Here is a 12,222-nt window from a genome sequence, read left to right as displayed (position 1 = left end):
CGCTGTGTGTGCTGGAGATCCTACACCAAGGCATCGCCGTACGGCACACGGTGGAGGAGCCAGAGGTGGAACAGGGATCGCCCGGAATCTGGGATGGAGCTGCAGAGCTGGCGCTGAGCCCACGGGCAGGGCAGCATCAGGAGAATTCAAAGAGTTTGCAAACCCAGAGAAAATAAAGGAACAGGATTTTTTTCTTTTTTTTGGGGGGGTGGGGGTGGTGGAAGTCCAAAGCCTTGTTCTTCATTAGTTTGTTAGACAAAGGAACAGATATTTTCTCAAAAGAAGAAACAGGAGTGAAGAACATTCGACTGAGGAAACTCTGCCCAACCCAGGGAAACAAGAGGACCCGGAGGCTTCCCCTCTTCTTTAAGTTTCTCTTGTTAAGATATTTCCAGATTTAAAACTTTAAAATAAGTTTTATAGACATTTCTCGTAAACAGTGACTAGTAGAAAAACCACAGCTCTCCTAACTGAAATATTTAGCTTTTCCAGGCAGAAAGCTGTCCTGCCAGGCCAGCTCAACAGATGGCAAATGGGCAGAATTCTGCTGGCCTGATCGCCTGCACCATGTCCCTTTTTGAGCAGAGCTGCCCGCGCCGAGGGGCCGGGAAGCAAAGCCCACCGCAGCACGTCCCACCCACCGCAAACCCCGTGCCCGGGGCTGGCGAGCTCTCCCGGCATCGTCCCGCTCCATCACCGCCCTCTTCTCAACGCAACGAGCCGCGTTCCTCCCGCTCAGGACGGATGAGCATCAGCAGCGGGGAGCAGATGTTCGGAGTGCTTCTGCATCACACTTAAATGGCATGGGGACAGCAGGCAAATCCAAACAGGAGTGCTTTGGCAATTAGCTGACTACGACAAATCATTCACGTATACAAACTGCTTCAAGCTGTAGCCAGATCCTAGTTTTACACTGCTCCGATTTTATTCCACCCTGTCCCTCTTTTCTTCTTTAGTTCTAAGAAACATATATATATAAAAAATACTCTACAGGTGCCCAGTGCAGATTTACAAGTTTGCCTGAGTCTGGCGTAATGCCATGCGCAACCACGCTATGGCCAAGGACACTTTCTTCAAGTATTTACCGAGTTTGCCGGTTGATTTCGCAGCCCACAAGACGTTTCTCACTGCAGACAGAGGTACCCTTACACTGCGAGCTGCAGTCAAACCCAAGCACCCCTTTCTCGGGGTACGCACTAAGAGGAGTGTGACCTCCTCAGCCTGCACATCCTTCGACACGCTGTTTCTCCTATGGCCCCCTCGGCTCGGGGTTGGGGGAGAGCAAATCCCACCCCACCAGCAACCCAGCCCCTGCTGCCGGCCACACGGGAGCCCTTCGTCCCGCTCCCGGCTGCCGCAGGGAGCCCTCTGCTCGCCACGCAGCCCCCCAGCCCCACAGGTTGGGGCAGGAGCAGCCACCGCTGCTCAGCTCGGCCTTCCCAGCGCTGCCAGGGCTCGTCTCCCCCACCCGCAGACATCGGGCGGACTCAGAACTCGCGTTAGGAAAATGGTGAACCGAGGTCAGAAATAGGCAGAACTGTGCCCCAGCAGAGTCCTCCTGGCCTTCACACCAGGACAACCGCACACAACAGCGCGCTGCCTCTACCGGGAGCACTTCAAATTTCCACAGAGATCGATCACCATCTAATCACCCAAACAGAATCCCAAGAAGTTTCTCATCTCCTTATATTATTGCACAACGGTGGCAAATTAAACCAGAAACACTTCAGCCCAACAGCCACAGCAGTCCTCAGAAGTTACTCAGATAATTACTCAAAAAAAATTACTCCAAAAACCGTCTCTCAATACCACAGCCCAGCGAGAGCACCCGCTAAAAGCCTGTGACAGCACTACTGTCCCCCGGCAGACAAAAGGGGGATTTAAACCTTAATCTCATTTTCCCTTCCTTTAGCGAGACTAACTCCTACATCAAATAGCAGAGGTCATTTTGCTACTGCAATACAAAGCCCAAACACACTACAGTTCCACCACGAGCAGCAGTTCTCTGCATTAGACTTTTCTTCTCAGCCACATCCCTCTCCTCCATTGGATTTAGTGATTAAAAAACAACACGACTTACAGTTTACTGTGACTTTTACTTTTTTCACGTCGGGGACTGAGACATCGTTTTCTGCGCTGCATTCATATTCCCCAGCCTGGTCTCTTGTAATTCCATAGATGTCCAGGTACTGCCCGCTCTCAAATGGTTTTGCTGAAATGAAATAATCAGAGAAAGAAATTACCGGAAGCCAAGCACAAAGCACCTGAAGCGTCACTAACATCTGACCAGCAGCTGGAGGGTTTTGCTGGGTGCTGCAGGTGACACATGGCCAAGGGGGCCTGGGCAGCCACTGCAGCTTCTGCTTGGAAGCCCCATCTCGAAGCCGGTCTGCAACCCCCCCAAGCTCCTGGGGCTGGCCAAGGGTCCTCTCCTGACCCTGCCCCAGAGTCAAGCTCAGCATCCTCCAGACCCCCGAGAGCAATTGGCTGGCACAGCTCTGTACCTGATGGGCTTCACACGCTGCAAGGCATGGTCCTCCTCAGAACCTGCCTTAAGGGTTTCAGCAGCCATTAGGGCTTATCGCTTGCACCTGGGGGGACATCTACCCCCCTGCAGCCATCGGAAGCAAAAACAGTGATCGGGGCAAGCTAAAGGGACAAACAGCCCAGTCCTGGAGCTGCTGATCCACGCCTGCTGCCGGTGGCCCCAGCATCGGCTTCCCATCACAGGTGCTCCCACTTTTCAGCCATTTGACCTTGTTGCCATTCATCAGCCGGCTGGACACAGAGGGTGGCAAACCTCATCAGCTGGGGCCCTCCTGCAGCCCCAGGGCTGCCAAAGCCAGGCGGGTCCTGGAGGGAACCAGCAGCTGATCATCTCTGATGGGTGGCCATGGGGGCAAAACGGGTGGGTTGTCCCACGTTCTACCACCAGGGAAAAAAGCCCTTTCAGGCTTGCTCACCACACCACTCAGTCCTTAGGTGGGTGACCTAACACACATTCCACCTTATAAATTAAAAACTAAATAATAGCTCTCCTCTCCCAAAGGACCCAAACCCAATAAATAGGATGTTCAGTGTTTGCCTCGATACACGGAAATAAGGACAGTCGGTGGGAGCACCGCTGAAAACAGGTTGAGGTCTGCCCGATGAAAAACAACATGAAGACCAAACTGAAATACAAAATTCCTTGGTATGTTATATCTAAAACTATTAATTATTTTAGAGAGCAAGAACAGTTACATGATTCAAAAGGTAATTTAGCTCCTCTTGACACGGCGTCACAACATACACAGGCGTTTCTGTCGTTTTCTTAATCCCAGCATCTCCCAGCTTTTCCCTACCGTGGCTCCTGCCTCGCAGTGAGCACTTTGAACCGGGGAGTGGTTTTCCTCTGAAGGATATCCCAGTTCATCCTTCCACGTCCTTGGCGCAGTGCGCTCTAGGCGGGGAGCAAACTGATTGCTTTAGATGCCTCACAAGGCGCTCACCACGTCATAAACCAAAAAATGTTAAATGTAATTTTTATCCTAAGACAATAGATCATAGCAGGCAGGACTAGACACTGGAAATTATAGGCCTAAAGGCTAAAAAGACTTGCTGGAAAAGTTTTCCCGCACAGACAAGCTCTCAATTGACTGTTAATAACTTTGCAACCTATGGAGCAATGACAAAAACCCGAACTGGGTCGTGAGAGCTAAGTGGGAGTATTATGTCCATGTCCATCGCAGCAGTGAATTTCATTTGCTTATCTGTTCACGGATTAATGTTTTAAAGTGTGCAAGGTTCAAAACATCAATTATAACTGTGCGCTGCTTAGCAAGATAGCACTCATTAATAAGCACACTATGCCACGCCTGTCACGGGAAAGAGCCCACGTAAGCACTGGTTATGTAAAGCAGAAAGATAAGACTGAAATTGGAAAATTATTGTGAATTGAAGTGAACATTCATAAAATGCAATGAAATAATTTATGGGCAATGAGAAGTTGCATGAGAATGAATTTTTTTCTCTTCCATGTTGTTCACAGGAATAAAGTACAAAAAATGTCCCTTCTACAAACAGCCCGGCCGTTGCGGTTCACATCGTGGCCCTCGTCCTGCTCCACTTTGGCCAGGCTGAATAATTTTCTAGGAAAATTTAATTTACTATTGCTTTGAACAGCAGTGAAGGACGCAAAGCCCCTGCTCTGCCCAGGCAGAGGAGAGACCTTCCAACATGTCATTTTCTTTGCTTCTAATACCAAGAAAATTATATAAAATGCAAAATTCTCCTATGTGTCAGTTTAAAAATGACTATTAAATTATAAGATTGTAATAATCTCCAACGTCAGTACTTCCCTGGATATATGGTATGCACCAAAATATTGTATACTGAATTCTGGGAATAATTTATGATGCATCCTATCCCAACTCCCAACATCAATTTGGAAAAGAGAAAAGAAATACATCTCCAAGTATCTGGAATTGCATAAAAACAGTCCTTTGTGTTTTGGAGTTAAGCTAAACACAAACATTCTCTGCTTTAAACTTTCCTTTTAATGTAACCGTAACACACCAGGCGATGAACTAGCTTCTGCTCTCCCAGCTTTTGCTTTTCAAAGGCTCCCGGGGTTGTAGCCGTGCTTCAGGCACCGGCTTTGCCCCCCGATGTTCAGCTCGGCCGGGGGCGGTGCAGCCCCACTCCCTGCCCGCAGAAGCGACGGGTTTCTGTACCCGGCACAATTCCGCTACGGCACAAGCAACATCGGTTCTCGGCGCTGGCACCCGGCCGGCCGAAAAACACCAGCGGGAACGATACCTGCAGGGAAAGCAAACGCGGATCCACGTGGGGACGCCAGCCCCTCGGGGGGCTGCTGGGGGCTGGGGGGCAGCACAGCGAATCCCTCCAGCCCCACGGCCTCCCCGCTGCGGGGTGGGCGCTCGCTGGGAGCTCCCGCAATGGCTCCTGGAAGGGTGATTTGCAAAAACGCCCATCAGCGCTCTTCATAGCCCCGTATTTACAGGGATCTTGGGCTGCGCTATTAACCTAATTCACGCGGCAAACTACGCGTGTATTTTTATAGTGCTGTAAACCCCACATGTTTTATGCAACTCACATCCACGTTTGAGAATATTAAGTCATTTTTAAACCCTCATGTCCCCGGAAATTTTGCATCCAGATCACATAAGAAAGCTTTTAGTAAACATTAGCGATAAATATTTTTCTTAGGGAATACATAGATACTACGTTTCATCTTTCCTGCTCGCCTGCACAGCGTTTCGTCGTCTTCAGCTTGTTTTCAGTTCTAGAGATTTCCCACGGCTGTGTGGGAGCACTTAAATCGTGTTGTGTGAAAGGCAGATGCATAAGTATATGTATGTGTATTTACGTTGCGTTGCATGCACATCCAACTCAAAAAAAAAAGGATATTCACACGCGGTGGGGAGAATAAGTGGTGCATGAAGATACTGGTGAATGACGACGAGTTTCAGGAGATGACTCTGCCTTCCCACTGTTTTTTTGTGTGACGTCTTACAGCCCAGGGCAACCGCTCCTTGCTCTGCCCTTCTGCAGACCACGTGCATTTTATGGGCCTATCAAGACACGAGGAACGTCTCTGGCTGGCTTCTCTGGCTGTAGAGCCAGAAGACGTATCAGATTTGGTACCTGAGAAAAAGAAATCTGGAGGGTTCATTAGCACCCGTCCATCAGCCTGAGGTCGTGTCAGCCAAGATCTTTGATCAAAGATGGGAAAAACTATTTGTTGAAGTAAAAGAAACATAAACACGAGAGTGCCTTGTGTCCAAGGCCATTCCTGATGGGTTTTTCAGGAGATCTCTTAACTAGACTTACTGAGACACATCACAAGATGTAGCAATCTGCTGTGGCTATCTTAGGTTTCGCCAGGAAGGGAAATGCCCATGACACTAAGCTTGAATGCCATTTTCTGCTACTGCCATGTGATGCGATGCCTGATAAATCATCGCACTTGTTATTCCGCAGGAGAGTACACAATTAAAACTGTGTTTTCTTACCACGCATATGGTATCTGGCATCAGGTGTAGCACACGTACACATTGCCATATGGGCCAGTTCTCCAAGGCTTGGACGGATGGTTTTTGCGAGGGTAGCGTTCTCCTCCCCTGGTGTTAAACATAAGTCAGTAAGAGGAAGAATCTGGTGCAAGGCCAGAGTAGCTCCAAAAAACTCTGAGGACTCCGTCTGAGCCAAGGGGGATTTTGGGTTTTTTTTGTTGTTGTTGTTTTTTTTTTTTTCTTATTCACTAGCATATTAAATAACTGCAATAGAGCCCCAACTTAGGATTGGGAGTGAAGGGACCGTGAGGCTGAGCTGGTGCCAGCCCTGGTTTATCATGGACTCAGGACACTTCAGAGGTGGACACGAGAGACTGGTCGGAGCAGAGTGAACCATCTCCAAAGAGAGGAGGCAAGAAGACCCCAGCATGGGCTCATCCTCACCTACGCTGCCTCAACGATGAGGACTGGGCTCAGTATGAGAGAACCAAAGGTGGTCTCCAGTGACAATGCCATCACGATGCCATCTGATTATCACCAGATGCTTTAAGTAGCCTGTAATTCGTAAGGTCCTTCTTGATCCCAGAGGCTGGGAGGAGATACAGGATCAAGGCTGCAAGGAGGCACCTGGAGATGAGTTGTTGTGGGATGCTGAGAACAATCTAAAGTCTAAACAATTGGATTCACCGAGAAAAATGATCTGAAGCCGTTTCTACTACTCATTATGGATTCTGGGTTTGAAGTTACAGCAAGTGCTGTAATTGGATCGCGTATAGTCCTCTCCCAGGAACTGCAGGTCACCTGAACAGCTCACTGTCTATTAGGAGAATGGCCCTATCACATTAGGGACCATTTAAACATTGAGTGCTGAAGGCCATTTCGCTTTAGAGAAGCCACATTTGAAAAGAAAGATCACATGAAACGTACAGAAAAAAAATTAATCCAAAACTGACAGAAAAATTGAGGGCTGGGAGGAGATGTCCCAGCTGACAACATGAAACAAGAAAAACAAGTAGAGCAATTTTGTAAGAAAGGCATACTGATAAAAAGAAAAGAGATGTGAACATAGATCGACGAAGTTGAACGTTTCAGATGTGGAGACAAACAAGGTGTGTGAAATAGATGGGTCTGGAGAGAGGCGTTCGGAGAGCTGGGAGCGTGCGTGCTGCTAGTGTGGGCAATGGGAATCCCAGCCAGGCACCAAGAGGTGTTACGTGCAGGCGGCAGAGGCTGGCCCTCCAAGAGAAGCTGGAGGACACGGCTCCAACTGATTTTCCTCATTACTTAATTTTAGCACAGTTCACTTTCCCGATTCCCTAAATTTACAGCAGAACCGCTGCCGTGCTGCGCTACATGTCTGAGATTCATGGAGTTATGGTGTTTCGGAGGAAGTTTGAATTTTCTCATTGCAGACTTCATGCCCTGGCCAGCTCATACTCCAGGATATGGGCTGACGTGTCTGCCTTAGCAACCGAGTATTCATATAAAGTAGGGCCAGCTTCATATTAATACCTGCGGGGGAGATAACGCTCAACCAGATACTACTTTGGAAGAAAAATCCCCACCTGAGACAGCAGGTCTGCCTGCATGCTGTGTCTTCTGGATATTTAGTTTCATGCGTCCCAGACTGCACCCTGGGTTTTGTGGATCTGTTCAAAACCCTGTGCTGCCTGCAGAAGGCAGAGGGGTAAGTGCAGCCCATTGCGAATGCCAGTTTTTTTCCCGGGAAGACCACAGCACGGGGATCATCTCTCTCCATCGCCGCACGCAAAGCGCCCTTTGGCAGCGGGGGGTTTGCAAGAGATCCTCTCACACGGAGCCCGCCGGCTCTTCTGCAGCAAATACCTGAACGCAAACATCTCCAGTCTGAAAACAGCCTAAAAGAACCCTTTCTCTGCAAAACCGAAATTAAAACCGTGTAGGGACGAATGGGGCAGTGCTATTTTAATAACAAAGCTATACGATTAAATCTCACTTGAGCTAATTTATAATTCATAGCATTTAATATGGGGATCCGGCTCTTGGGAAGGGGATAATGATTCCCAATAAAGCCCCGCGCCTGCGGCAGCTTTCAGAAGAGACTTGGTCTGTCGGTCGGTCAGCCGGAGGGCGGGGGAGCCCCGGGGCTGGGGGGCAGGAGGGATGGGGGGCAGCGGCCTGGACGGACCCCCCCAGGTGCTGCCCCTGGGGTGAAGGACTGCGGTCACCACTTTTCTGACGTCCGGTGGCTTTATAACACCCCTCCCTCCTGCCGCTGCGTCGCAAGGATGTGCTGCAAATGACAGCCCGTTACTTACCGACCCATCATCTCTTTGGCCCAAACACGTTCATTGATCCCTCCCATTTTCTATCACTTTTCTGTCTGCAGTTTGTTGAAACTGGAGGCATCGCTAGGGTTAAATGCATCACTCCTGACTATTTTTCTCGTATTTCTTCACCCCCCTGAAAAGCGACACCATTTTCGGTAAAACGTGCGTTTTAAAAAGAATTCTTTGTATGTTTTAAATATGATTTATTCATAAAAATGCCCAGAAGAAATGGGAGGGGAAAGAGGCTGAAATCTACAGTTGCTTGCTTTGGTTTTGAACACTAAAGATTTTGTTTCACTGAAATATCTTCTATGATTCATGAACTGCTCACTCAGAAGTGCAGTATTTCTCAAATAAAAATGAACTGATATCTGAAGGAATAAACTAAGCATGTATTAAAATTCTAATTTTCATAGCATTTTATGAGTTATTAATGAGTCCATCTACTTTTACTGAGAAGCAAGAAATACTTTTCATTTGTTATAAAATCATCAGAAAATTCACACTTATTTCTGTGCGATGTTTTTGTACGGTTTCGGTTGGAATCTCTGTATTTTGCTAAGAATAATCTTACTATCGTTTCTCACTTCCTTCACAAAGATCCAATTATTTGAGCAGTTTGAATATTCTTCTTCTGACAACTGTATTTTAACGAGAATTTTTTTTTTCAGCCTGTTTAAACATTTTTAGAAGACATGAGGATTTCTAAGAATACCTTTAATTGTTCCTGAAGGGATGCTCAAACTTCTGGAATGGTCCTGATAAAAATGACATTTTTCTAAGAAGTGTTCCTCAGCCCCCCCCGGCCGCAGACAGTGTAATGTTACTTGACTCCAGAGCAATGGGTTGTGATACTGAATCTCCCTTAATTGCATTCTAATACTAAATCTCCCAAGAATGGCACTTAAAAGTATCATAAAAAAACAAAAAAGGCCAAACGTCTCACAACCTGCAACCAAAAGACACCATCTTTTATATGGGAGAGGTGTGATTTTGGAAGTTGTTTATCCAAAGGCAAAGGAAAGAGTCACAACAAGGAGTTTATATTGACTACTTGTGTTTGCCCTGCTGTCTTTAAACTGTTAATTAATCCCCTCATTTACTCCGCCTAGAGCTCCACACCACTTCCCCGTGAGTTCCTGGGCGGCTGCCAGCTGCGCGTTTGCTATCAGGGAACCACTGATTTAATGACACACGATGCCATCACCAACTGAAAAACTCCCCTTCAGGATCATGGGCCAGGCCATTAAATTCATATAAAATATTAATCACAAATCTTCAGGCCCCTAAATGGTTGTGGCATGGACCAATCCATCTACACAATCACCACGTGCCCATGGGTGTGATATTTAGCTGTCCCGTGCACATTGTTTTACTTGTGGCGCTGATGGAAGACCTTGAGTTCCCCTCGAGCCGTCCCATGCCCCAGGGGACACATGCTTTGGGTGTTTTCGGGGGAGATCTTGCTCGGCCGTGCCCGGGAGCAGCTCTGTGCAGCACATTTGCAGCTGAGGAAGCGCTCGGGTAGGAGCAAGTTGTTGCATTTGGGATGTTCAACCACCCAACAGGCTTTGCGCGTCAAGAGGGGTGCCTTGCAGTAGCTCATCCTACAGCGCATGAATTCCTGCAGCTGCACTAATTGCTGGGACGCCCAGCCCCAGCTGGTGGCAGCCCAAAGCCCCGGTGCTGCGACTCCAGTGCTAACAGGGAACGTGGCAGGCCACCAGACGGGAAGATCTCCTGACTCCTGGAGGTCCCAGCCAGAGCTGCCAAGTTGGAGAAGCAGGCATCTCTGTTCAATAAACAAATGCAAAGCAAGAGGCTCGTGTACAGTACTGCAAGACAGAGCTGTCGCCCGGAGCCGAGCGCTGAGCAGCTTCCTCTAAGCACAGAATGAGGAATTTACATCAAGGCAGAAAAAGACGGGGTGTTCTCCACAAACCCAGTCTAGAAGCAGGACATGAAAGCTTTGTAAAACCCAATGGCATTCGAGCCTTAAATTAATGTTATCTTTGTCAGCGTAACATGCTGGCGTCAAAGGCATTGCTTCTGAAACCAGCTGGTGCCAACGGGTACAACTCGTGGCCAAGAGACAATCTGCAGGTTTCTCTGGTGGCTCTGGACAGCTGTTCCTTGAGGGCGTTCCTCCAGAGAGCGTGTTCCTGTCCTTCTCTCCTCCCGAAGCTGGGACAGACATGGTCGACAGATGTCAGGAGATAAGTGGAGTGGAAGAGGAGCCAACAGGAACGTGCAGGACTCCCCTGCTCCTCTCCTCCGCTGCCCCACACAAGTAGAAACTCCCTGATCACGGTCAATCTTAGCCCATCACTGCTGCATGTCCCTGCCCCGCTCCTGCTCTATCTCTGAAGGTCCCCTGGCTCATCTCCAAACACTTCCAGCTCCGTGTCAAGGAACAGATGTTTGGGCTCAGCCCGGTAATGCTTCACCTGAATGAGGAGCACAGTGCTCATGCCGTAATGAAGCTGTTGCCTGCAAGATGAGTAATGATGGCATAAGGGAGGCATATCACTGTCATTGCTGATCAGGTTAAATCACTGAATTATTTTACATTCTGCTTCTTAGACACCTAAAGGGAACCAGCTTCGCCTTTGGTATAATGCGGCAATAAATCTACCTCCATTTAGGAAAGATGGCTGCGTGTCATTGCCACTCGGAACGCCACGTCTCGTGTGGGGCAGGAGCTCGCCCCATCCTGCACCCATGAGCACATCACAGGGTCCAGCCTCAAAGGCTGGTCTCCTGCAGGACATCACCTTGAGGAACTGAGAGCTCCACTGTGAGAAAACCCTTCGTTATCTGTAGGGCTCTGACCAAGCTACTGGGAAAATGAGATCATAGAATCGTTATGGTTGGAAGAGACCTTTAAGATCATCGAGTCCAACCACAGACCCAGCACTGGACAAACCCCCACTACCCCGTGTCCCTCAGCACCACGTCTGCCCGGCTTTTCAATCCCTCCAGGGATGGCGACTCCACCACTGCCCTGGGATGGCATCACCTAGAGGGGGAGACAACGGCGACTCCAGGCATTGCAAACCTAAACCCATGAATAAGGAAACAATAATCACGAATTTTAAGCTATCTGGGACAAAGCAGCTTGGGCGAATGAGGTCTTTCTGGACGGCAGCCTTCCCGGGCTGTTAGAAGTACCTGCTAATTGGAGTTTGAATTATTAAATTGGGAAAATGTGGTTCGATGGGGAGATCCTTCTCACAGGTAGACTGGTGGTGGGAGCAGCTTCACTGTGCAAAGGCAGCAACTGAGCAGAGGTGGACGAAAGCAGCTTCTCAGAGATCAAAGATTATCTCATGCACAATTGCAAATATATGAGAAGGAAGCAGTGGTGTGAAATAACCCTCACCAGCAAGGATATCTGTTAGATTTTTAGAATTTAGTGGGACAAAAGATAGAAGTCACAATCTTTTGTTTCTTAGACGTTTAGTTTTAAAACTATTTTGAAGCAAGAGACGGAGCATTTTAAAAGACGAGCTCACACTTTGTACACACACAAAGCCCTGGAAATCTGATAATAACTCTTGTCAGTTAAGTATTTTCAGCCTGAAAATCCAGGTTCAGACTACTTGCACTTCAACAAAATACTTCGTATTTCTGTCACGTGTGGATAACACCTGAGAAACGGTGGTTCTCTAGCAGAAGCGCAAGTGAAAGAAAATATCTGGCATTAGCTGTGCTCATATCGAGCTTTGTTTGTTCCTTAGGATTTAGCTGGAAGTTTTTAAAAAGCCTCTTTGCTTTTTCACCCCCCAGTGGCAGATTTCTGCTTCAGGAAGGGTCTTGCAGGGATGAGACTCTGCCCGCTCAGGACCGGCGCTGCCTTTTGTCCCGTAATTGAACTGAATCAGCTCTTAGGCTCA

The 12,222-nt window shown here is 48.2% G+C and overlaps 1 protein-coding gene across 1 annotated transcript in view; it reads right to left on the bottom strand.

The window, feature by feature from the left end:
* NEGR1 (neuronal growth regulator 1) overlaps positions 1 to 12,222 on the bottom strand; it is a 312,772-nt gene that overhangs the window by 111,838 nt on the left and 188,712 nt on the right. Inside the window, exon 4 of the mRNA XM_063344769.1 lies at positions 2,081 to 2,212. Coding sequence (XP_063200839.1) covers positions 2,081 to 2,212 — 132 coding nt within the window. The remainder of the gene's footprint in view (positions 1 to 2,080; positions 2,213 to 12,222) is intronic.

Source organism: Chroicocephalus ridibundus, chromosome 8 (genome assembly GCF_963924245.1).
Source record: "Chroicocephalus ridibundus chromosome 8, bChrRid1.1, whole genome shotgun sequence".
NCBI lineage: Eukaryota > Metazoa > Chordata > Aves > Charadriiformes > Laridae > Chroicocephalus > Chroicocephalus ridibundus.
The sequence above is the reverse complement of the archived record's forward strand: the minus strand, read 5'-3'. Positions and strand labels throughout refer to the sequence as shown.